The sequence below is a fragment of the Asparagus officinalis genome, chromosome 2 (genome assembly GCF_001876935.1).
Source record: "Asparagus officinalis chromosome 2, Aspof.V1, whole genome shotgun sequence".
NCBI classification, from domain to species: Eukaryota; Viridiplantae; Streptophyta; class Magnoliopsida; order Asparagales; family Asparagaceae; genus Asparagus; species Asparagus officinalis.
The window spans coordinates 10,830,607-10,857,942 of record NC_033795.1 but is presented as its reverse complement, the minus strand read 5'-3'; the positions used below and the strand labels follow the sequence as shown (position 1 = coordinate 10,857,942).

The window sequence follows — 27,336 nt, the reverse complement described above, 5'->3', positions numbered from 1 at the left end:
AGTGGAAGCCAGCCGTCGCACCCAGAACGCCGCAGTTGGCAACAATCCGGAGGTGGTTGAAATCGTCATGGCCGACGCACCGCCCAAGAATACTGGGGGTGGCCCCACTAAAAATAACAACACTGGGGGTGGACCCACCAGTAGTGACAACACTGGGGGTGGCCGTATGATTCCTCTCGAAACTTATCCAAAACAGGATATGGGTGAGGCCGAAAAGATGAAGGAGCTCGAAAGAAAAATCGAAGCCCTGATGTCTGTTCGGGAGGTGAAGAGGACCGGCATTCCGTGTCCTTACCCGAAAGAGTGGGAATCGATCCCGTATCCGGCGAAGTTCAACTTGATCAACTTCACGCCATTCGACGGGAAGGGTTCCCCCACTCAGCATCTGATTTATTTCAAGTCCCACTTGGGGGTGATCTCTGGCAACGAGCCTTTGATGGTTCGGTCATTCGTTGGCACCCTTCGCGGGCCTGCCTTCGATTGGTATCGGCGTCTTAAATTTGGAAGCATCAACAGCTGGGAGGACCTGGAGAGCATGTTCCTCACTCATTTCTTCGATGATGATGCTGAAGTGTCGATCAGGACACTCTTCGATGAGAAACAAAAAGATGGAGAGTCGGTGGATACCTTCATCAAACGCTTCCGCAATCAGGCAATGAACTGCAAGGATCCCATCACGGAGGAATTCATCTTGCAGACTTGTCATAACAATTTGTCCATTAACATCTTGGATGTTATGGGAGTAGAGTCGCTCAAGACATGGAGAGAGTTGAAGGTGCGCGGAGAACAGGCCGAACGCTTCCTCAGAAGGAGGAAGCTCGAAAGAAACCAACCGATGGTCAACCCTCTGGATTCAAGTCTCGTGTCCCATGATGAAGGGAAGGCACCTACAACAGTCGTTGACGTTAATCAAACGTCACAACACCAGTCCCGAAGATAGCAGAAGACTTCGGATCAAAAGGCCCAGAAAGAGTACTCGTTCAAAGACGAAGACGTTCCCGCCATCTTCGAGTCTCTTCTCGAAAACAACAAAATCAAGCTCCCGCCCATCACGAATCAGGAGGAAGCTGAAAATACTACGGATCCAAAGTACTGCGCATACCACAGGAGGATCCTTCATCCCACCAAGGATTGCTTTACTTTAAAGAATAGCATCCAAACCTTGGTTGAAGCCGGCGTTTATACGAGTATAAATTGTTTCTCAACACTCCGACAAGTATAAGAGTATAAACTGCTCCTTCCTACACTCCAAAGAGTATATGAGTATAAACTGCTTCTTAATCCTCCGACCGGTATAAGAGGTTAAACTGCTTCCTGACACTCCAAAGAGTATATGAGTATAAACTGCTTCTTAATCCTCCGACCGGTATAAGAGGTTAAACTGCTTCCTGACACTCCAACAGGTATATGAGTCTAAACTATTTCCTTTCTTTCACGGGAAATTCCTGGAGAATTTTATGCGTAATATTCTGTAACCGAATGCAATGATAAATCCAGCTTCGCGAAGAAGCTGGGGGTGGATGATTCATGTAACGGGAAGTTCCCGGAAGAATACTATATGTAATTTTCTTAGGGATAACCCGATCATTACAAATAAAGTGATAAACACTAAACCCACTATGATTTGTACTCCCACCCTCACTGTCTACCTGGTCAAACCTTCTTATAGTTAGGACCACAACCAAAATCCCCTCTCGATTCCTTCAATGAACGAGAGGCCCACAAATTAAGCGATCAAACCTATAAAAGGTAAGATCGTCTCAAACCTCCCATTCCCAATGCTCCCTTGGTCAAACCTATAAAAGTTAGGGCCAAAGCCAGATTCCCCTCTCGATTCCTTCCATGAACGAGAGGTCCACTTTTAATTTGAGCAATCAAACCTATAAAAGTTAGGGTTGCTTGAATCTTTTCGATTCTCGGAGTGGAGATCCCACTTCTAGTTTCACTTTTCTGGATTCTGGGGGTGGAGATCCCACCCGAGTCTCCTTTGCATCTGAAGATAGAATATAAAATTCTTCCTCTTCGGCTTTAGGAGATAGAATATAAAATTCTTCCTCTCTCGCATCGGGTTCGTCTTTGCCCTAAGAAAAGACACCACCTTTTCAACCCTCAAAATCCGTGCCTCACAGGTACGGGGAATTTTATCCCGAATCCTAAGTAGGGATAAGTCAACGCCTAACACGCGTTGCCGGTTTAGTCTTTCACCGATTGAAAAAGACACCAAGGTCTAAACTTGGGGAATTTTATCCTGAAGCCTAAGTAGGGATGAGTCAACACCTAACACGTGTTGCCGGGTAGTCTATTCCCGTAACAAGGGCGAAGTCTATGTATTCAAAATCATAGCATTAAGTCTAAGAGAAGCAATTCTCTTAGCACAACGTTACATGTGAAACGGGTTTTAATAATTCACATGCTAGCCCGATTCAAACGGTAATCGGTAAAGGCACGTCAAACCCGTTGATGGCTGGGGGTTTGCCAAAAATCCCAAAGCCTATGTCTAACACACATCGCCGGTTAGTCTTTGACCGTAAAAAGGACAAAAGACCACATATTCAACATTGTGGCAGGTTGTTATTAATAACACCATAATCCGTGCCTCACACGCACGGAGAATTTTATCCCGAATTCTAAGTAGGGATAAGTCAACGCCTAACACGCGTTGCCGGTTTAGTCTTTTACCGATTGAAAAAGACACCAGAGTATAATTCTGGGGACCTTCATCCCGAATCCTAAGTAGGGATGAGTCAACACCTAACACGTGTTGCCGGGTAGCCTATTCCCGTAACAAGGGCGAAGCCTATGTATTCGAAATCATAGCATAAAGTCTCAGAGAATTCGCTCTCTTAGCACAACGTTACATGCGGAACGGATTCAGACAATCCGCATGCTAGCCCGATTTCAAACGATAATCGGTAAAGGCACATCAAACCCGTTGAAGGCTGGGGGTTTGCTAAAAATCCTAAAGTCTATGTCTAACACACATTGCCGGTTTAGTCTTTCGCCGATTGAAAAAGACACCAGGGTCTAAACCTGGGGAATTTTATCCCGAAGACTAAGAAGGGATAAGTCGTCGTCTGATACGCGACGCGGGGTACCTTTTCCCTATAAGAAATGGTTAAGCCTATGTATTCAAAATCATAGCATCCAGTCTAAGAAAAGTGATTTTCGTAGCACAACGTTACATGTGAGACGGGTTTTAATAATTCATCAAACGGTAATCGGTAAAGACATATCAAACCCGTTGATGGCTGGGGGTTTGCCAAAAATCCTGTAAACTTTTATCATCGCTGAATTCAAAGTGAATAAAGAAAGGGAATCATATGCAGAGTCTCTATTAATAGATCAAGTCAAGGCATACAATAAAGAGCTCGTTAGCCCGAAGGCAGCTGACGGCTAAGAATATGAGACTCTAAACTAGAAAGCCTATCTATATAACTCTGCTCAAGTTCTGCCTGTAGACCAGCCCGAACAGAAAACCGGGCTTCTTTAAAGCCTGAGTGGAAGTAGAATCTGCAGTGAAGGAGGCGTCCTCCATCCCGTATCAAACGACAGGATTCGTCGGAGCGATCTCTGTCAAACTGAGGGAGTGGACTAACGGCCTGCCTGATGGAAGCTGAAGAGAAGACCTCCCGGCTACAACCAGTATTAGCATGAGGAGGAAGGCTGCCCGCGGGGAACTCGACTGCAAGGATAGAGTCAGAAAGCTCATAAAAAGCGAGATAAGATCAGTCACGGGATAATTGGAGAGACGATTTTGAGTGTCCTACACTGGAAGAACGGTATGCATCATCACGTAAATAACGTGATAACATACACCGACCTATAAGGTGTAGGACGACACAAAATCGCCCCAATATACCAGAAGACTTGAATTAGCCAAGCAAGGCAAGTCCGAAACCTCGACCCCTGCGAAGGAGGGTTTCGGCCCTTCCCGAATGACCCGCGAAGGGGCCAAACGAGGGTGTGACAAAACCACCAAGTCCGAAACCTCGACCCCCGCGAAGGAGGGTGTCGGCCCTTCCCGAATGACCCGCGAAGGGGCCAAACGAGGGTGTGACAAAACCACCAAGTCCGAAACCTCGACCCCCGCGAAGGAGGGTGTCGGCCCTTCCCGAATGACCAAAAATTCCCACCCCCAAAAAAGGAAGCTGCTGGAGGGGAGGATGCTGCGGGAATTTCTTCCTCGCTAGGCTGCGAATGGGATCGACTCCTAGGAAGTCGAGATCGGCGTGGAGGCATCAGAAACCTGCAATGAAAAGCAGCAAGTCAGATACAATCTAAAGTATGAATACACGAAATTTAAAAGGGAAATTAAGAACTTTAATTAAAATCCTGTGTATAAATAGGATTTTATAGTTGAAGTCTAATTAAACCTACAAATTTCGTGCATGCGAAACAATGATTGTCTTTTTCGCAGTAAATTTTGATAAAATACCCAAAATACCCTTCGTGTTCAAGGCTAAATTCGGGTCAAGGACACACTCGAGTTGGGTCATGGTCATCATACCTGATCACATAGCACCCCCAGTACCCCACAATTTTGGTTAATCTTGCAAATAAACCCTTTTGTAAAATCTAGTCAATTTTGCAAAAAAAACCCTCCACAAATTTCGGTTTGGTTTTCACAAAACTTTGATCGTAGTTTTGTGGTCTAAACTTCTTGGTTTTCAGCCTTGGATTTTCTGCCATTTTTGCAAATAAGTCCCTCTAAAACATTTATGGGCAATTTTGCAAATAAACCCTCAACAATTTGTGATCTCTTTGCATGAAGCACACCTCAAAGTTGTGGCCAATTGTGTCAAACATCCAAGCCTCAAAATTTTAGCCGAAAATTTGCACATAACCCCCTCAAATGGTAGCCCTCTTTTGCAAATACCCCCTCAAGTTTCGGCCTCATATTTGCACATAAACCCACCAAAATTTCGGCCTCAAAATTTGCACATAAACCCACCAAAATTTCGGCCTCAAATTTACACACAAACCCCCAAAATTTCAGCCCTAATTTCGGCCAAATACCCTCTCAAATTCCCCAAATTTTGCACACAATCCATCTCCCAAATTTCGGCCATATGTATATGCATGAGATTAAGAATGTAGTGAAATCAAAGGTGAGGGAATACATATCCTAAATTTCGGCCAACTTTCAAGAATCAAAAATCAAGATTTAATTTTTCCCCAAATCCAAAATTAGGGTTTTGAAATTTGGAGGATTCAAGAGAAAAGAATCAATCTAAAGCATGAAGGAAAGAAGATCTTACCAAAGCTTGGAGAATCCTTGAAGAGGAGACTTTGTTGTTGATGAAGATCCTCCAAACCCAACTTTCTTTGCTTGAAGCTTTGGAGAGGATGAGGGAAAGATGAAGCTTTGAAGAGTTTAGAAGGCTTGAAGAAGAAGAGGATGAAGTCCTTGGAGAAGGAGAGCTCAAAACCGAAAAAGGGGAGGTGGAGAAGGAGAGCTCAAAACCGAACAAAAAAAAAGAAGAAAAGAAAAAAAATAGGGACGGAACTGTAGAAACCGAAGCAAGGAAAAGAAAAAAAAAAACGGAAGAGGAGGGATCGGTTTTTTGTAAGTGGGTTTTTTGTGTTTTGGTTGGACCGAACCCACATGACCCGAACCAACTCAAACCGGCATGAACCGAACCGGATTAAATCATTTTTTGATGGTTCACACGCGTGTGAGGTGCGAAATGTTGGCTCGAACGTGTAGAAAGACTTGGGGATAATTTATATACACTTTGATCCCCTTTTCAGATATTTTTACGACGTATTCAACACTCGTATTCATACTCCAATGAGAATACGAGTCTAAACTATTTCTCACAATTGACGGGAAGTTCCTGGAAAATATTATGTATAATATTCTTAAGGATAACCCGTCAACCTCCGACGGGTACACGGGGCTAAACTGATTCCCGAAACTCCCAGGAGTACACGAGTATAAACTGGTTCTCCTCAGGTTGATTCGAAACCCTAGGGTCAACGCCGGTCAACGCGTAACCCTAGGTCAGCGCCGGTCAACGCGTAACCCTAGGTCAACGCCCTTCAACGCGTTACGACATTCGAAACCCTAGGGTTAACACCGTTCAACGCGTAACCCTAGGTCAACACCCTTCAACGCGTTGCGACATTCGAAACCCTAGGGTCAACGCCGGTCAACGGGTAACCCTAGGTCAACGCCAGTCAACGCGTTGCGACAAAAAGTCAATATTCGACGTTCGAAACCCTAGGGTCAACGCCAGTCAACGCGTAACCCTAGGTCAACGCCAGTCAACGTGTTGCACCAAAAAGTCAACATTCGACGTTCGAAACCCTAGGGTCAACGCCGGTCAACGTGTAACCCTAGGTCAACGCCAGTCAACGCGTTGCGGCAAAAAGTCAACATACAGTGATCTGAAATCCTAGGTCAACACAATGTGACGGAGGTAGTTCAAAGTCAACTCAATGACACGAGCCAAACTCAATTCATCAGCTGTAGACTCGAGACTCCGACGACGGCCAAGCGATAAACGCAGCGCCGGAAGAACTTCGGTTATTCGTCAAAGCATCGAATAGACCGAAAATCGAAGGAGCCAAGAGTTGAAGCTAACTACGGGTCCTTTACGCCGACTGAAGGTTGGACCAATCACATCCAAAGTATTCCAGCCTCTTCTATAAAAGAAACGAGTCTGGAACGCTTTGGAGGGGGTATCTGTAGGCATCGAAAATTGCCTATAGGTCTCCACGGGAAGATTGAACGCACCTAATCTGTTCACAGAGTTCGATTTGAGTCGTCGGGGTGACGGCTGAAGTGAATCGACGAACTAACTTGTGAGCTGACAGTAATTTCGGCAATAACGAAGGCAAGGCTGAATCGAGAGCCCCGCGTGGTTTACAAAAGAGAACAACGCCTTCGTGTCTCGTTCGTTCTACAGAATAGAATCCAACCATCGGGGCTATAGAACTCTTCGTCAGAAGTTCCAAACCGCAATTTCGAATCACTAAGATCCGAGTTCGGACGAAGAATTTAGCAAGCGGGGTGCCAGATTTTTGGAGACGCCCCAGGGGTGTCCTAGATTTTTGGGGATGCTCCAGGGGTATCCTAGATTTTTAGGGACGCCCCAGGGGTGTCCTAGATTTTTGGGGACGCCCCAGGAGTGTCCTAGATTTTTGGGGACGCCCCAGGGGTGTCCTAGATTTTTGGGGACGCCCCAGGGGTGTCCTAGATTTTTGGGGACGTCCCAGGAGTATCCTAGATTTTTGGGGACGCCCCAGGGGTGTCCTAGATTTTTGGGGACGTCCCAGGGGTGTCCTAAATTTTTGGGGACGCCCCAGAGGTGTCCTAGATTTTTGGGGACGCCCCAGGGGTGTCCTAGATTTTTGAGGACACCTCAGGGGTGTCGCCTATAAATAGAAGCCTTAGGCCTCACTTTTGGAGGATCTGGATTTTTGGAGAATTGGTGAAGCCCTGCTGGAGTGAAGAGTGATCGAGCACTTCAACACAAGAGAGTTCTTCATCAGATTTACATCACCCGCATCCGTTCTTTAGCATTACCCCTCGTCGGTAATCCTAAGAAGAGCAAATATCTCGCTTTATCCGAGATAGGCGCTACAAGTTTCTAGATCTCCTCGCGGATCGACGAAGCTCTGCCCGATTTTTTTGGATCAGATCTGATTGCCAGGTAGTCCACGGATATCGACGTCCCCGTCACAGGCTAAAGACCCACGCAAGCAAGAGACGATAAACGGATCTTGTGTTTATTTTCAAGAAAGTTATAATTTTTATTTTCGTTATTTGAATTCATTTGTAACGTTTGAAGTTTTAATGAAATCAATGATGAAGGCAACTTTTGACGAAAACAGTGGGGGTGGGGGGGTTAGTCGTTGGTTGACCTCTTTCAAGTTTTTTTTCTTTTCAGAAAGCATTTTGGCATGTTCCCCGCACAATTTTAATTCTTTCCATGTTATAGATGATACGACCCCCAGGACTTCCAGCACATCAATGAAGAGATTGTTATGACATGTCTGCAAGATGAATTCCTTTGTGACAGGATCCCTGCAATTCATTGTTTTGTTAGAAAGCGTTTAACAAAGCTATCAACTGACTCTCCTTTCTTTGCTTCTCATCCAAAAGGGCTCCAATTGACACTTCGATTTCATCGTCGAAGAAGTTGTTGAGGAATGAGCTTTCCATGCCGTCCCAGTAGTTAATACTCCTCGACTTGAGACGTCAATACCAATCGAAGGCCGCCCTGTGAAAGGTGCCCACGAATGATCGAATCATCAGGGATTCATTCCTGGAGATCACTCCTAGGCGGGACTTGAAATAAATTAGGTGCTGAGTGAGTGAACCTTTCCCGTCAAATGATGTGAAGTTAATTAGATTGAACTTCATCGGGTACGGGATTGAATCCCACTCTCTTGGATATGGACATGGAATACCGGTCCTCTTTACTTCTTGAGCCAATCGCAAGGCGTTGACCTTATCTTCCAGCTCCTGCATCATCTTGTTGTTCTCACCCGCATCTTTCTTTAGAGGATGTCGAGAAAGATCAACTGAACCACCCCCAGTGATATTGAGGGGTGCAATTGAACCACCCTTAGTGTTACTGAGGGATGCAATTAGGCCACCCCTAGTATTTTTGAGGGGTGCATCAGCCATGATGACTTCGTCCACTTCTAGATCTCTGTCAACTACGACATTCTGAGTGCGGCGACTCGATTCAGCCTGCTGATTGGACTCAGGTGGTGGTTGAAGTCGTTCAGCCTGTAGCTCTCTTATCTGTTGCATGGTCAACTCCATCTCCATTTTTATTTTAGCTCTGAGTTCCTCTTGCTGTCGAGCTAAAGCCTCTTGAAGCATTTGAGCCACTAGGTCAGGAGTGATTGTGAACGACTCCCTTGCTTCCCTTATGCTGAATATTGTATCATTGGAGGCGATTACGGAGCAAGTATCCGACAGTTCGTCTTCCAAAGATAGTCCTTCGTGCATCCTCGGGTACTCCCAATGTCCGATGGCTTCTAGCTGAAACCGAGACATTCGTTAGCCTATCCCTGATTTGACTTTTCTTCTGAAAAAAAGTCGGGATTAGAGCCGTTTGAAGTAATCACAGACTTTCATTTGTCAACCATGTTGATGGTGACTTCAGGGAATTCATCATCCTGGATGGTGGATTTTCTCTCATGGAAATGTCTTGGCTTGGGCTTCGATGCTTTGGTGGTAAGTTTCTCGAATACTGAGACCCTTTGTGAAGTCCTGGGGCAGCTATATTTTGATAATACTACCTTGATAGATCTCCCGCATGGACAGTGAGAGCTGATTTCCCTGGGGCAGCTATATTTTGATAATACTACCTTGATAGATCTCCCGCATGGACAGTGAGAGCTGATTTCCTGGACACCCTCCTTTTGGGATTTGTTCACACCCCCAGCCTGATGGTGTAGCTCATTGGAGTAATCCATCGCTTGTTAGTGTGATGCTCCAAGTATAACATTATCTTTTGACGGACACGTCTTCTTTTAGGGATGAAGAGCCTTATTGATATTCTTGGGACGATTTGTTGTCACCTTTGAACAATCCAAGGTCATATCAGGAGTCGCACATTTAGGACCACCCCCTTGTGAGCGTGGAACCTTAACGGGCTCCTGGGGTTCAATACGAACCCCCAGGCGATCAATGCTAGGAATCCTATTGGGCACGGAGCACGGACATGTACAATGAGGCTCCCCGGTTTGTTTGGAGATGTCGAGACACCTTTGAGCAGCCTTTAGCTTGATGGGAGTATTTGTACGACCCCCAACCTGAGAAACTACTCGGGTTTTGTTCATCGGAGCTTTGTTTCAATCTTTGTGCGAAGGATCAAGACAGTCCATCGTCGTAACCTTGAATTTCGACAGGTCAACGCTGCCATGAGACTTCTCCAGAGGTACGTGATCAACTAGAATAGGAATGAGGCTTGATGGAAGTGGAGAAATGGCTATAGGAGGCGAATTAGGTGCGAGACACCTTGAGGTGACACGGGCTTGGCGTGAGTCACCCTGAAGTGGCTCGAGATTTCTGATCTTTTCGACCGCTTTCAGAGTTGTTTTTGATGCTGTTTTGGACTTTGGCCTCCAGACTTAACGTGGTCTTGGTGGTTTTTTGGCCATCCCTTCCTTCTTCATGCCTTGTGCCTTTTGCAAAAGGGTGCGAGCATGTGCGGCACTTGCACGTTGCCTTTGGATACGCTCTTTCTGGGTTGAACGATTCCTTTTGACAAGGATACATTCTTCCATCAATGGCTTGGAGGATTTGTCAGCCACACTCTATTGAAGTGATTTGGTTGCTTGACACCTCATGGACTCCAAGTTTACGTAATATTGAATCCCGTCGACTTGTTCCAATACCTTGGCGATTTGACGAGCTTGGCGTTGGCGTCACCTCTGACGAGCTCTCTTCGTTAGAGCTGGCGTACTTTGATTGGATAACTCCTTGATTGGAGATGAGTCACTTGTAGCCTTCATCAGTGAGTACGCCTCCTTCAAAGATAATATCTTTCTCCATTTGCAGGGAGAGGAGGATTTTGATAAAGACGATGAGAAATATTCCTCGAACTTGGCTTCGTCGAACTCGTACTCGACCGCTGAATCAACCGGGATATTGATCTTCGGTTGCGACACGACAATCTCGACAGTGAGACTATTGGCTCCCACTATGGTTGCTAGGGTGTTTAAGTCGAGAGTTGGTTTATTTGTCGAATCCATTAAACGTTTATCAATTACAATGAATTCAAAAGAGTTAGTCTTTTTATAAGACTATTCGCTTATACAAATAAAACAAAAATTTTAACTCTCTTCAAACACATATAGAGTATGTTTATCACTCGTTGCTTGCATGAGATCTTTACATGTGCCGGGGACGCGTTAGTCCGTGGACCGCTGCGGATCAGATCCGGTTGACAGAATAAAAATTCAATGCTCTTACTTCACAAAGGAAGTATTCGCAGAAGTAAATAATATCGACCAAGCGAGATTACTATTCTTCTCGAGATCAAAACTAAGTTTGGTCTAGAGGAAAGGTGGAACGAGCTTCAGATCTCTGGAAATCCACTCTTTATATAGAGGAATTCGCCAAGATCTCGCTAGCCTCTCTCAAATTCGTCAGAACCTCGCCCTAGCTTCTCTAAAATTCATGGCTCCCTTCAGATTTGCTTTTATGGGGGTGCTACGGGTGTATTTATAGATTTTAAATACCGTATTTTTGGATAGGATCGAAGAACAATCGTTATTATCCGTTTAGGTGGGTTTTCGATTGTGTAACAGCTTCCATACGTTTAAGGATAACCCCACATGTTTATGGATGACCCCAAGGAGCTCTAGAATCCAATCTTATCAGAAAACACGTCGGGAGCTGATCTGGACGCGAGTCACTTTGAAGTGACTTAGAATTTCCGAGACACTTCGAAGTGACTCGGAATTTTCGAGTCACTTTGAGGTGACTCGGATTCTCCGAGACAGTTTGTACTATCTTCAGTATTTTGACTTTAATTCTCTCGTCCGATCTTGGAATGAAGTGATTCAAGATGCGTTGGAAAGCTAACAAACAGAGTTACAACTTTTGTTTTTTGAGATTTTTCAGATTTAAATCTCATCATGATAAAAATTTCACTTCTTTGTGCGGGTCACTCTAGAGTCCTCCTGAGTGTATTTGCTTCATCATTTCACACATTTCAACGTTTCACGTGTGTTCCTTCGCTTCCTTTTACAGCATCGGATAATCCTCTTTGACTTGGATAATCCTTTTTGACTCGGATAATAGCGTTCATCGCCTTCTCTCCATTTTGAACTACGTACGGGAACCTATAGACAATTTTTGACACTTGTCCACCCGTCCATAAAAGACAAAAGGCGACGGCGACCCTTGAGCCCCCCGCTGATAGCGTGTTGACATCACATTAAATGCTTGACAGACGTCATCATTTCTCCATCCATGATAAAATAATATTTATGGCACATTGGACCACGCCGGCTTCACACACCGCCTATCCCATCTCATTAATGCCGAAGTGACCGCGCCCATTTCGCGACCACTCCGCGGTCGGCACCTGTAAAGTTGACGCTGACTCAGATGCCAGCTCAGACTCGACCAAAGAGACCAAAATCCCTTCCTTCATTACCATAAATGGGAAAACTATTCCCAACACGAAGGCAAGCAATTTCTCTGCATTTTTATCATTTCACCGCACTTAAGAACTGCTACAGTTCGCCATTTCCCCCACTTAAGTACCTTGCTAACTTGATCGTCGGAGAAATAACTGAAGAATCAGACCCCGCCCTCTTACGAGTTGCTACACGTGCATGGAAGAACAACTCAATTCCAAACCAGATATTCGGAGAAGTTAGCGGCCCCTAATCAATCCAGTTCCAATAAAAGAACAACTCAATTCCAAACCAGATATTCGGAGAAGTTAGCGGCCCCTAATCAATCCAGTTCCAATAAGTTTATATGTCTGATTACATAACATCAACAGTAACCATATCCTATCAGTTACAGATTTTAATAACCTTGCATATCTATATCCTAACTGATTAGATGCAGATATTTTCTCAAGCACGGATATTTTTTGTGCACTTCTAATACTCATGGTACATTATGTGTGGAGTTCATTACACGCAAAATCCAGTCAAAAGCTTAAGAATCGTACGCCTCACTTAGAACACATAATTCTTGTGAATAGCAATAGGTGCATCAGTCACACTGCATAAATCCAGAACCCTAAGACCAAATGATCGACATACTCAGAGCATAACAAACAAAATGGATGTATACGATATCAATAAGACACGTTTATTGCATAAAAAGAAAGCACCACCAAGTTTGAAAAACATACACACACAGCGAGGACACTCAAGACATTTTTGGTTCAATACCATCTATACCTCAAGTTTTATCAAAATACTTTCATTCACACCAAACTTCATACGTATAACCCTCTCCTACTCGCGAGCAACAACCACCACCTGTTTCCCGACATTTCTCCCCGAGAACAGACCAATCAATGCCGCAGGTGCATTCTCAAGCCCCTCCACAACATCCTCCACATAAGTGATCTTTCCTTCTTTTATATACGGCACAGTCTTCTGGAAAAACTGATCATAAATAGGGAAGTAATCAAACGCAAGGAACCCTTCAATCCTCAATCGCTTCGTGACAACAAACATCAAGTTGTGTACACCCTCAGGTTTATCAAGGTTGTATTGAGATATCATCCCACATGCGGCGATTCTGCCATGGTTCCTCATGTTGAGAAGAACAGCGTCGAGCATTGCTCCGCCTACGTTCTCGAAATAGATGTCGATTCCTTCAGGGAAGCACCTGAAATTATATTGAAATTCTTCTTTAGATAGTGACCTGGCATATGAAAATCCAATGATCTTTGTTGTTTTTTAATGGTTAAAGGGAAACTAAGAGGAGGCAAGTCCAAGAGCAAATCCAACCGTATTCATTTTTTATATAGGGTTAATTGCAGATAGACCCCTTGTATTATCGTTCTTTTAAGGGGGAAAAGTAGGGCAAGAAGCCTCACCACTGTTTCAAATTTACTACCCCACTAGTTTTATTTTTGCACAGACTCCATAAGCGAAAATATTTGTCTCTTTTATCTTCAGGGGTCTATCTGTCACAAATTTCTCTTTCTCCAAGGGAAAAAGAGTCAGAAAATGTCACACAAGGGGTTTATCTGCAAAAATAGAATGAGTGAGGTAGCACATAAAACAACGATACAGGGGTTCCATCCGCGATTAATCCTTTTAATTAATGAGATAGGTCAGCAGACACCCTTTTTTTTGTCGAGGCAAAAAGCGAGGCGAGCCTCCTTAGATTAGTCAGCAAACACCCTTACTATCTAAAAATATGAGGCCACGATGAAATTTTAAGTGAGGATCTCACTGAGATAAAACTAGATATATACCGCAAAGCAATCATAATTCATTATAGTACAATGCTCAATTCTCTAGAATGATGTAGCGACCACAATTCTTGAAAGAAAAATATCAGTTCGCTCAAAAGTAAAGGCATGAAACTGACCTTTTCAACGCTGCATTAAGGTCCTTTTCCTTCTTATAATTGAATGCCTCATCAAACCCAAATTTCTTCTTCAAAAGATTAACCTGAAATGATATATCCATGGAAAAGCTTAGGATAAATAGGCTCAGACTATGCAATTGACATGCTCATCAATTTTTTCACAGAGATACAAGCAACCGTTTTAGGCAGTTATTTCTTGTGTGCTGCCCACATATTTTATTGACTTATCTTATACGTTTACCTTAACTTTTATGAAATGATTTTAGCATGTTTCCTTCAAATTATCGCTCCACCTTTCAGATATTTTAAAGTATGATCACCTATATATTCTATGGGGGTGTACTTACTTATCATAATCATCCTGTTTTATTAGCATCTGGTCCTGTGACATCTATTTTCTCCATAATATTTAAACTCCCATAGAATCAAGATCAGAGGTAGACATTTCCCAAGAACAAGAATACATCCATGTGATTTTCATGTGAGTTTAAAAACTAACATGAAAATATTGCTGAAATGAGTGTTGGGGCTCTCTCTGTTAATAAAATACAAGAGTTAATTGCGAAATAAGCCCCTGTAGTAAAGCTGTCTTGGACCCTCTAGTTTCGCTTTAGTAGATAGACCCCTAAGTGACTTTTTTTGACTATTTTACCCTAATGGGTCTATTCACCAAAAAAAAAAAAAAAAAAAAAAAAAAAAAAAAAAAAATCCCTTTCTCTGAGGGGTAGTATATTATACCCGAAAAAGCTATTTGGCTCGCGGTTGGACCGCGAGCCAAATAGCAGGGTTCTATTATACCACAGCGGGTCTATACACAATTAACTCAAAATTGAATAAAGGCAATAAGTAGCTACATTCTCATACAAGGGATGGGAATAATTCAAGGGGTGCATCTACAGATAATCCTAAAATAAACCATGTCGTTCACACTTAAGGGAAAAAAAAGGATAAAATTGAGTAGCTCTCAAGGATGTATACCTTTTCATCAGATCCAGCACTTCCTACCACATAACAGCCCATCAGTTTAGCAAACTGTCCGACAAGCTGGCCAACCGCGCCTGAAGCTGCTGATACAAAAACAGTTTCCCCTTTCTTCGGAGAGCAAACCTTGTAAAATCCAGCATAAGCTGTTACTCCTGGCATGCCTGCAGACAAATGTGGAAACATAGGAAATTATTACCAATCAAAGTGGTTTACGAGATTATGCAGTCATAAAGTCTTAACTACTCTTTGGTTGCATAAGACATTGGGCTGATATCCACCGGAAGCATTAGTATAAGATCATCGTTATGGTTATAAGTTAAATTTTTTTGGTAATATCTCAACTTTACTCTCTTGTTTATTAAAATTACCACTTCTCTTTTAGACACACAGGTTCCAAGGTGAACACTTCATTTTGTCTACACACTTCCGATATATTTTGTCTGTACTTATGTGCATAATTACTAGCTACAGGCATTTAAGCACACTTTCGAGCAGTTTTAGTTTCTCCTTGAGCATCTGCATATTAGAACAAACAAAGAACTGCTCGATTTTAGAAAAAAAAATTATGGGATAGAAGCAGAAATTGTTTTCTTTTATTGATTTTTCATGTATCGGACATTCTGTGTAGAACTATGAAGAGCATTTAGAGAAACAACTCAGTTTTAGTTCAACGGACAAATACTTCTGAAGACTTGGCAATTAAGTTTGGCATACCATAAAGTAAAATTTAAATTAATGGTGAAAAACTCCCCCCATTTTAGTGAATCTCTCTCCATTAACCATTTCAGAACTACGTGGACTCTGGCAGTTATAGCACTCAAGAGCAAACAGATAAAACATTGAATTTCTTCCAAATAAAAAACTGAAAAATTATCTCAATGAGATACTGATTGCGATACGGCATCAATAAATGAAGTCAATTCAAGCTATATAAACCGGCACTTGCTACTAGAATTATTCCAAATAAAAGAAAGAATAGAATCTCAAAGTAGATGAAGTCACCCAAGAGTCCAGTGTAGTAAGAAAGGGGTATGTCGGTATCTTTAATTTTGAACAGGGTTTCCGTTGACGTTACGAGGCTGTACTCTTCCCATCCAGTTATCCCCCACACATAGTCACCAACCTTGAAATCTGGATGCCCAGAATCCAATACTTTGCCGACGCCAAAACCATTTATGAGCTGTGCCATAACAACAGGAACCATTGCCATCATTAAAAAGAAACTAACATGTAAAAGAAAATAAAGGACTATGGATGTGATCCTGGGTCCTTTTACAGTGTAAGCTGCATTAAGAAACAATAATGCTCCAAGGAAAAGCTCCGTTTTTAGAAAATCATCCAATATAACAAGTGAAAATAGAACCCTGATGCTATCTTATCCTTCCTAGATTGTTGTAGCACTTATCATATGCAGGGTTTACCCACAACATTTACATCTACCTCCATATCATAACATTTCTTGTAAGTCATTAATGTAATTATCAAATAACAAGCAAACTCTGATATCATGTTCACTTGGAAAATATATTATTTGATCAGTAGATTTGGACAAAGAGTGTCCTGCTTCAGCAAAGCGTGACAGACATATGACAATTGTCAAAACTCCATAAATTAACTAATAGTTTGAACTTTTGAATGACCAAATCCACTATAACATTTAAGACAGTATCTCTACGTCTTAAAGTTCCTAATCATTACACGTGGCGATGTTATTTTTTTTAAAAATATATACTTTAAATTCATGTTTGAACCTAAGTTGTCCTGATGCCATCCTAAAGTTTCTAACAATTACTCCAAAACTATAAAATTCTAGTGAAGGTTAAGGATTATGATTTTATATTCTGAAGCTATACTACAACCTGAATAATAATAATAAAACAATTTTAACACAATTAAAAATCAATTTCCCCCCAAAAGCTATACTACAACCTGAATAATAATAATAAAACAATTTTAACACAATTAAAAATCAATTTCCCCCCAAAACCAAGCAAACCCATGTACCCAAATACCTCAATACACAGAACCCATTAGAAAAAATTAAGATATTAAAAAGGCAAATATACCGATCCAGGGACGAAATCAGGGACATAACCGGCATCCTCGTGCTTGGACATGCGATACCTCAGAAAAGGGTCACAAGACAAGTACAAATTCTTTAATAAAACAGCTTCTGATCCCTCTGCTACTTTCAATTGAACAGTTTCGGTGCTCACGATCTCCATATCGCTCACTTTCGGAAACCCATTTGCGTAATTCTTTAGTATCACTTTCTTGTTGGATTTCAGCTCTCCAACTACGTTATTATTCGCCATTGTTTTCTCTGTGTTGTTTTGGAGGTTATTTGGGGAGTTTTTGGCAAGGAAAGGGTGAAAATGGCGAAGATATATGTAGTGAGGGGGCTTATTTGTTTAATATGTTCTCACTTATCAATGACAGATATCACGTTCATGCATGCTTCTCTTTGTCTCCATCCAAGTGAAATGTGTTCCATATGGATCACATGAATGAATCTAGATGCTGACCCATAGTTTGGGAAAGATTTGAATTGTTTAATTGTAGGGGCTACTCAACTTGTTTTTCTTGTTGGTTGTATCTATTAATTTATAGACTTATAGTACTTTTCATCAAACTTGTTCCAATTGACGCTTAGTTTTTTTAGCATGTCATATTCTGTTCACACTTTGTGCAAGGTTTCTTGGGCTCACCTTTTTTAAAATAATTACGCAATTGAATTTCTTCGGCTCACTTTTTTTTTATTTTTTACTTTCTGTTGGGATTTGCTGAGGACAAACACAAACGCCGAGCAAGAAAGCTAAACAATCCAAATTAATAGCAGCAACACAAACAAACGAATTTTACGTGGTTCGACAAGTTGTCTACATCCACGGGACAAGAAGTGGAGGGGGTTTCACTATTAGAGAGAGAGAACACCAAATACAAATCACTCACAAACCCTCAAACTAATCTCTCAAATAAAAGCTCTCAATCTCTCACCAATTGCCCTCACAAGAAAGCTCCAAATCACCCCTGATCTACCTTGCATAAACCCTAAAAAAACGTGTTTAGGAATTTATACCCAATACAATCCCAAACAGAATAGGAAACCAAACAAGCCCAGACCCGATCCGCGGTCGACCGCCGCGCCATGCGCGGTCAACTGTGGCCAACGACAGAAACCAAAAAACACTTACAGGGTCTCGCGATCGACCGTCGCGCCAATCGACGCGGTCGACCGCCAAATGTCCAAAGACCAATTCCTGTTTCGTGCACGTTCGCGGTTGACCGTCGTGCCACTTGTGGTTAACCGTGAGACTTCCAAATTTCTGTCAACTTCAAATCGCCTAAACTTTTTCGCTGTTGTTCCCAATTCTATAATTCTCCACCTCGGAGAAGTTTTCCCAAAACTAAGCCAACACCAACCAAACCAAACGTCTCACTTGTTGCGTTTAGTATGAAGTGAAGCAATTCACAACAACGGACTCAATCCACAACAAGTCGAGACCCAAATGAGAATGAGAACAAATTCCAAACGTCGGTATCTACTCACCAAATCGGCTGTATCATAAATGACTGCTTACGTATCCTCTTGCCCAAGAAATCAAGCCTTCACGTAGTTCATCCAATGACCTCCAAAGGCCCTCAATCAACTAGAAGAGTTCACAACCCTTCTCCAACATCACTAACAAATCTGCGGCTGATAGCTCTCCAAATGGACCCAAAATGAAATAAACCAAACACCTCCAACTGAGATGAACCAACGGCCATATCCAAATCAAAACTGTCCACTAGCTGCACTCGAATTAATTAACTCATCATCTGCATCCAAATCCAAATGATCTCCAAATAGTATCACCTCAGCTGGAATCCCAAACGATGTAATATGATCTAGAGTATGTGGAGTAATCTCCACCCAACGTGGAGTAGCATCACCCTCCACCTACTGTAATATCCCAATGATCTGATCAACACTCTCTACCTGTCGAGAGTCTAAAGTGACATACCTATTTAGAACAAAATCAGAAGCTAATATCTGATAATCAAACACACATCCTAATCCCAAATTTGCTATCGAATCAAATCTCACATCCTCGATGTGACCAAATGCTGGGCAACCAAATATCCGAAGCATCCCAAAATCTGAAACAGCTCCACTAGTTTCAAAATCTTCACACGCAGTAGTCAGCAACCTATGACTAAGATGATCCAAATTTGTCAAAGCTCCAAAACTCATTTGCAATCCAATGCTTGACAACTAACGTCGATCCTCCTCCAACAAAGAACGCCTCATCAAAAATGTCATCTCATCTCATCGCCCTAATATTTCCTCTCCAATGAAGTGTTTCAAACTGCTATGAGCTCGGCACAAATACTAGAAAGAACCCCTACCAAAAATAGAACGACGAGTTACCGTTCTGCCAATACACTTACTCCATCTGTTATTGACTTCTAGGACTTCACACCAACGGGACTTGGTTACAACCCACTAATGCCTAAAACAGTCCCCAACTATAAAAACCAAATACCTATTATCTCCCAATGATGCCTTCTTGGAAGGCCCCTAAATACCTGAATGAACACCACATAAAAGACCCCTAGATCGATGGATAGAAGAGCCAAACTCTACCTCGGTCTTCTTACTCATACCAATGTGCTCATAGGACTTTAATCTGCAGGTCAAAGCACTCCTCAACAAACCATACACGGCATAACCAATCAAATATCCCAACCTCAACAAATGCCACAGTCTAGCCAAATCCAAAGAAGTCATTAGCTCTCTACCATTCACCGTGCTCCCAATCAAATAGTACAAATTCTTCTTTCTGACGCCCTTCATCATAATCATGGACTCAAATCTTACCTTCAAAGATGCATCCTCTAAGGTCACCCGATAGCCTGCTGCCTTCAAAACTCTAAGTGAAATGATATTCTTCTTCAACTACGAAACGAACCTCACTTCATCCAACTCCCGAATCACCCCGTCACACAACCTAATACGAACGGTACCGATACCACCAATAGAGCATGCATGACCATTACCCATGAGCACGACATCCCCTCTTTTTAACTCCTGAAAGCTGGAAAACCAATCCTTCCTAGGACAAATGTTGTAAGAAACAGTCGAATCTAACATCCACTCTGTAGAGTCGGTAATACAAACTGATGGTAGTGTAGGGTAAGAATAGCCTAAAGAATTTGAATCTGAATTGTTACCACTAGCCTTGACAACATTCACCTCTGAAGCTTACATAGTTTTCCCCTTATTCTTCCCGGTTCGATCATTCTTTGGGCATTCGGCTTTTCAATATTCACCCTCTTTACAAAAGGCACACTGATTCTTACGAACTGCAGGGTGTGCTCCTCTAGACTGTGACCTCCTACTACGGTTTGGACTCTTCCCTCTTGCGACTAATGCCTCCGCTACTTTCTTAATCGAAGTCTCCTTATCCTTCTTACGAAGCTGATAATTCACAAGTACAGTGGTGACATCACTATATGAAAGAGATGCCTTCCCATTAATAAGAGTAAGAACGAATGTCTCATATTCCTCGTCGGGCAAGAAACTTAACAATAACAACACCTTGTCCTCATCTTCAATCATCATATCTACATTCGCTAAATCCGTAAGTAGCTTCGTGTAGTGGTTTTATGTGATCATCAATGGAGGTTCCCTTCTTCAATTGGAAGCGATAAAGCCTCCTCTTCAAATACAAACGGTTCTCCACACTCTTGGTCAAATACTTGCTCTCTAGGATCTCCCAAATCTTCTTAGCCAAAGTCTCATTGATCATATCATATTTCAAATCTTATGTAAGACAAGACCTAATCACACCATACGTCGTTCGATGCATCTTCTTCCAAACCTTCTCTTCAATGTCGTCCGGTTTCCTGTCCAACTCTAAAGTATCCTTCAAATTTTGCGCGTTAAGCGCATCCAAGACTTAGCATCTCCAAAGACCAAAATTATTAGTGCCATTAAACTTCTTCACATCTATCTTCATAGAATGAATATTCAAATTTTGGACGGTCTTCATGCCGAAAGTACAACCCACAACTGCTTCTTTCTCGACCTTCTTCCTCAAAGTACCAACAAACAAATGCGGAATAAACAAAGAATAGATCCAAAATTAAAAAAAAAGATAGTCTTTACCAAAAAGATCCCACCTTTATCACCAAACGAAGTCCTAGACGAGCCTCTACAGCGATCTACTCCACCTAACCCTCAAGCGTAGCTCGAAGCTCTAATACCACTTGTTGGGATTCACCGAGGACAAACACAAACGCTAAGAAAGAAAGCCAAACAATCCAAATAATAGCACAAACACAAATAACTAATTTTAACGTGGTTCAGAAAGTTGCCTACATCCACGGGGCAAGAAGGTGAGAGATTTTCACTATTAGAGAGAGAGAACACCAAATAGAGATTACAAATCACTCACAAATCCTCAAACTAATCTCTCAATCTCTCACCAATTGCTCTCACAAGAAAGCTCCAAATCACCCCTGATCTGTTAGGAATCTTGACCCCAAGATTAGTTTGTTTTGATGATAACAAATATTATATGTTGTGTGTATTATGTGCTAACATTTGTTTTGCAGTATCAGAGCTATATCAATAATTATATTCAAAGAGATACTCAAGACATAGATGGGTTCAAGGCAAAATAAAGCAAAGAAGAAGATATACTTTATTGTCAAAATATAATTTTATATTTTCTTTGCTTAGAAATTTATACAAACCTTGATCACTCACACACATGCACACACATAGTGTTAGAACACACTAACACATGCTTAGTGTGTTAGTTAACAATAGAAATCCCCTATGTTAGCCATTAGAGTTTATAGATATTAAACAAGTCTTAAAACATTTCATTTACACCCCTTAGAAATTAGAATCTGGAAAAACTCAAAAGACCAAAGTTGTAGGTCTCTTCAAGAGCTTTCCAACAAATCTTAAATCACCTCATTCCGATATCGGATGAGAAAGTTATAGTTAAAATACTAAACAGAAAAAATTCCAGAATCTGAGTTTACAGTGTAGTCGACTACTATGCCTTGTAGTCGACTACTGAGCAATTTTCTGACTTCACAGAGTCTGTTTAGACTCAGTGTAGTCGACTACTATGACTTGTAGTCGACTACAGATGCAGTTTTTTCAGATTTTAGGTTTAAAATAAGTGACTGTTTATAGCCGTTTTGTGGGTTTAAAATTATGTCATTTCAGAGGCTATAAATAGGTTTAAACATCAGAAAACAAGCACCAAGTTTTGCACTTGCAAGATCAAACATTTTGTGCATATTCACTCTCTAATTTTCCAGATTTTCATGCTAAGTGTTTAGAAAAAGAGAGTTTCTGATATTGCCTTGGTTTCAATCATTCTTAGAGATTGTATAGGCAATATTCAGAGAATTAAAAGAATCCTAAGCCACTGCAGCACTTCACTACATATTCAAGGCTTATAGGATCAATTGTGTTCTTGCTTCAAAAAGGATTTCTCTCGGGTTTGAGAGGGTTGATCTCTTGGTTTAGAGATTGGGTGGCAATTGACATGGTCTTGTCAATTGGTGTTGCAATTTGCATGGTCTTGCAAATTGGTCAGGTTTGCTTTTGATTTTGTAAGGTTTTAAAATCATAGTGGAAATCTCAAACGGGATTTGCTTGGGGACTGGATGTACACCGGGTTGGTGGAACCAGTATAAAACTTTGTGTTTGTGATTGTGAATTTCTGAGATTGTCATTTTTTTTTGCAATTTATAATTTACTTTGCATATATTTTAAAAGAACACTATTCACCCCTCTTCTAGTGTTCTAGTGTATCTATTTCAGATCCTACATTTGGTATCAGAGCAAGGTGAAAGATGACATCAACAAATACATCACAATTCAAAGAGAGATATTCCACACTGCGACCACCTCTATTCGATGGCACGAACTACAACTATTGGAAGTGCCGAATGAAGATTTACCTTCAATCAATTGGCTACGAACTTTGGAACGTCATGGAAACGAAATATAAGAAGCCAACAACTCCTTTCGAGGAATGGACTACATCTCAAAGGAACAATGCAAATTTGGATTCTAAAGCAATGAATGCCTTATTTTGTGCACTTGACAAAAATGAGTTCAATAGGGTGTCAACGGCCACATCTGCATACGATATTTGGCATACACTTGAGGTAACTCATGAAGGTACAAATAAAGTTAAAAAATCTAAAATTTCTGTTCTTGTGCACAGATTTGAATTATTCAAGATGAAGGAAAATGAGACTATTGGAGAAATGTTCACAAGATTCACCAGAAGATGAGGTATGCAATAATGAAGAATTATTAGATGCTTTCAATGAATTATATGAAACATTTTTGAGATTAAAGGCTTCACATAATTTTCTTAAAGGTGAAAATAAAAGATTACTTGAAGAAATTTCTGATTTTAATTCTTCTACTATTTCTAATTCTCAAGTACTTGAATTGAAAGAGGAAAATGAATCCTTGCTTAAAGAAAATCATATTTTGAATAATGAGAATGTTTATCTAAAATCAGAATGCAATGATTTAAAAATCCGCATTAATGTTTTAGATAAAGATATTTCTTCTATTAAATTAAAATATGATGATATATGTTTGAATGTTAGTAAATTCAACAAAAGTAAAAAGAATTTGAATAATTTGCTCTCATTTCAAAAATCTTCAAACAATCATTTTGGCATTGGATTTGTTCCTAAGTATTTTATAAAGAATGATTATGTTTTGAAGAATAATAATAAGAATATTCATGCTAAACAAAATAAGTATATATGGATTCCTAAGAATTTGAATATTCATGATAGGAATTATTATATTTCATCTTATATTTATGAAGTTTGCAATTCAAAGAATTACACTTATGTTAACAAATGGAAACCAAATTCCAAGTGGATTTGGATTCCTAAGGGCTAATCCTAATGATATAATATAAAAGGGTACCAAAGTGCTTGATATTTTTATTAAGGTACCCAAGAAAAGAAATTTTTAATTAGAATTATGTTTATTTCTTTTTGCTAATGACAAAGGGGGAGTTATATAGAAAATTTTAATTTTAAATTTTTTACTAATGCTTTGATGCAGGGGGAGTAAAAGATTTTATTTAATGATTTCATGCAGGGGGATTAAAATTTTTATATCTTAATAACATATATTTGTCATCATCAAAAAGGGGGAGAATGTTAGGAATCTTGACCCCAAGATTAGTTTGTTTTGATGATAACAAATATTATATGTTGTGTGTATTATGTGCTAACATTTGTTTTGCAGTATCAGAGCTATATCAACAATTATATTCAAAGAGATACTCAAGACATAGATGAGTTCAAGGCAAAATGAAGCAAAGAAGAAGATATACTTTATTGTCAAAATGTAATTTTATATTTTCTTTGCTTAGAAATTTGTACAAGCCTTGATCACTCACACACATGCACACACATAGTGTTAGAACACACTAACACATGCTTAGTGTGTTGGTTAACAATAGAAATCCCCTATGTTAGCCATTAGAGTTTATAGATATTAAGTGAGTCTTAAAACATTTCATTTACACCCCTTAGAAATTAGAATCTGGAAAAACTCAAAAGACCAAAGTTGTAGGTCTCTTCAAGAGCTTTCCAACAAATCTTAAATCACCTCATTCCGATATCGGATGAGAAAGTTATAGTCAAAATACTAAACAGAAAAATTCCAGAATCTGAGTTTACAGTGTAGTCGACTACTATGCCTTGTAGTCGACTACTGAGCAATTTTCTGACTTCACAGAGTCTGTTTAGACTCAGTGTAGTCGACTACTATGACTTGTAGTCGACTACAGATGCAGTTTTTCCAGATTTCAGGTTTTGAATAAGTGACTGTTTATAGCCGTTTTGTGGACGTTAATTGGGTTTAAAATTATGTCATTTCAGAGGCTATAAATAGGTTTAAACATCAGAAAACAAGCACCAAGTTTTGCACTTGCAAGATCAAACATTTTGTGCATATTTACTCTCTAATTTTCCAGATTTTCATGCTAAGTGTTTAGAAAAAGAGAGTTTCTGATATTGCCTTGGTTTCAATCATTCTTAGAGATTGTATAGGCAATATTCAGAGAGTTAAAAGAATCCTAAGTCACTGCAGCACTTCACTACACATTTAAGGCTTATAGAATCAATTGTGTTCTTGCTTCAAAAAGGATTTTTCTCGGGTTTGAGAGGGTTGATCTCTTGGTTTAGAGATTGGGTGGCAATTGACATGGTCTTGTCAATTGGTGTTGCAATTTGCATGGTCTTACAAATTGGTCAGGTTTGCTTTTGATTTTGTAAGGTTTTAAAATCATAGTGGGAATCTCAAACGAGATTTGCTTGGGGACTGGATGTACACCGGGTTGGTGGAACCAGTATAAAACTTTGTGTTTGTGATTGTGAATTTCTGAGATTGCCATTTTTCTTTACAATTTATAATCTACTTTGCATATATTTTAAAAGCACTATTCACCCCTCTTCTAGTGTTCTATGTGTGCCTTCTCTTGAGTTAGACAACCATGGTATAATGGTGCGGCTGATTTGGTGTTTCAGATCTCTCTGGTGATGTTCGCGGTGTTCTTCTGGTGTTCATCCAAAATTTGAGATTTATCAAATAATGTACGAGGTGGAAAATTACGAACGTGGGGGCCACCCCCACGAGCGCGGAGGTAGAGCCTAGGTGTGGCCCACCCAAGACGTCTCGCGCAGGACTTTTCCAGGCGCCGAAGTCGAGCGCAGAAAAAGAAAAAAAAAACAGAAAAACTAATTTTTTGGTATAAATAGGAGTCTTCTTCTAGGATTTTTAGGAGAGAAAATAGAGGGTTTTGGCAGCCACCAAAAGGAGAATTTTTTTAAATCTAGATCTGAGATATTGAGGAGAGAAAAGAGAGAGCTTGGAGGGATTTTACAAGAGAGAGGTCAACTTCTTTTGGGTAAAAATCAAAGCTTCTTCTTTGTGACGAGCTTGTGGGTTGTACAAGTCGTCAGTGTTCTCTTTCATAGTGGAATCTCCCTTCATCTCTCCCCGTGGACGTAGGTAAGTTTGTCGAACCACATAAATCTCGTGTCTTTACTGTTTTCTATGTGTTGACTATTACTTGTAGGTTCCCTCAACAATTCAGTCCTAGAGTTGATGAGAGGAAGAGTGTATATCTCACTTTGTTGAGATATTTTACTTCTGTTCTTGTTTCCTTGGTGAAACGGGAATATAAAGGTTGGTTTGAGCTTTTGTGAAAACAAAAGTTAGAGCTCTCTCTCGGGTGATATTGCTTCCGCAGCGTGAGGGCGTGACTCTGCGTTCAACATAAACATCAAAAACCTATAAAATAAAGTCTCAACATTCTTTTAGAAGAAAAATGAAACTACCACTCATCGTGTCATGGTTCCTTTCTCAAGACTAATCAACAGAATCTTAAAACATGACAAGAAAGATGCTTCAACTAATTTTTCTCAGGCACTAAATGGAAACAAATACAAGAGTTATGAAAGTAAAAAATGAAAAAATTTGAGCCGAAGAAATTCAATTGCGGAATCAATTTAAAAAAGGTGAGCCCAAGAAACCCTGCACAAAGTGTGAACAGAATATGACATGTTAAAATAACTAAGCGTCAATTGGAACAAATTTGATGAAACGTACTATAAGTCTATAGATTAATAGATACAACCAACAAGAAAAATAAGCTGAGTAGCCCCTACAATTAAACAATTCAAATCTTTGCCAAACTATGGGTGCATCTAGATTCATTCATGTGATCCATACTGATATCACAAATCTAATCCTATCTCTTACGAAACTGGAAAATGAGAACATATTAAACAAATAATCTTACAACACAATTTAGCGACAAACATCATTAAGAAGCTTTCAAATCTAAACATGCAGTTAAAACAAGCTAGTCATGAACATGCATGGTCTGGTGAGCTGATCTTATCATGTTTCAAAAATTGTGAAGAAAAGTAAACATGTCTCGCAAAGTTTAATTCATTTTAAAGATCACCGTGAACTGCTTAAGAAAATTCTAAACAAAATTTCATGTCTACATAAGCTTGTGTAAACACCTACTTATTTGGGTGCCATTAAAAGAAATATGTGCATTGTAGAATTGGGAACAACATCAAAAAAGTTCAGGCGATTTGAAGTTGGCAGAAATTTGGAAGTCTCACGGTCGACCGCAAGTGGCGCAGCGATCGACCGTGAACGTGCACGAAACAGGAATTGGTCTCTGGACATTTGGCGGTCGACCGCGTCGATTAGCGCGGCGGTCGACCGCGAGACCCTGTAA

At 40.6% G+C, this 27,336-nt stretch overlaps 1 protein-coding gene and 1 long non-coding RNA gene across 2 annotated transcripts; both read right to left on the bottom strand.

Moving 5' to 3' along the window:
• On the bottom strand, positions 3,300 to 5,530 carry LOC109830233. The gene is made up of 3 exons (XR_002244232.1): positions 5,259 to 5,530; positions 4,134 to 4,246; positions 3,300 to 3,682 (listed from the first exon to the last, which is right to left on the bottom strand). It is a non-coding gene; the product is annotated as an uncharacterized LOC109830233 (long non-coding RNA).
• Positions 12,720 to 17,400, bottom strand: LOC109830231 (2-alkenal reductase (NADP(+)-dependent)-like). The gene is made up of 5 exons (XM_020397440.1): positions 17,092 to 17,400; positions 16,028 to 16,205; positions 15,020 to 15,186; positions 14,042 to 14,124; positions 12,720 to 13,330 (listed from the first exon to the last, which is right to left on the bottom strand). Exons 1-5 carry the CDS (start codon positions 17,338 to 17,340, stop codon positions 12,952 to 12,954), a joined length of 1,056 nt encoding a protein of 351 aa, XP_020253029.1. The 5' UTR covers positions 17,341 to 17,400; the 3' UTR covers positions 12,720 to 12,951.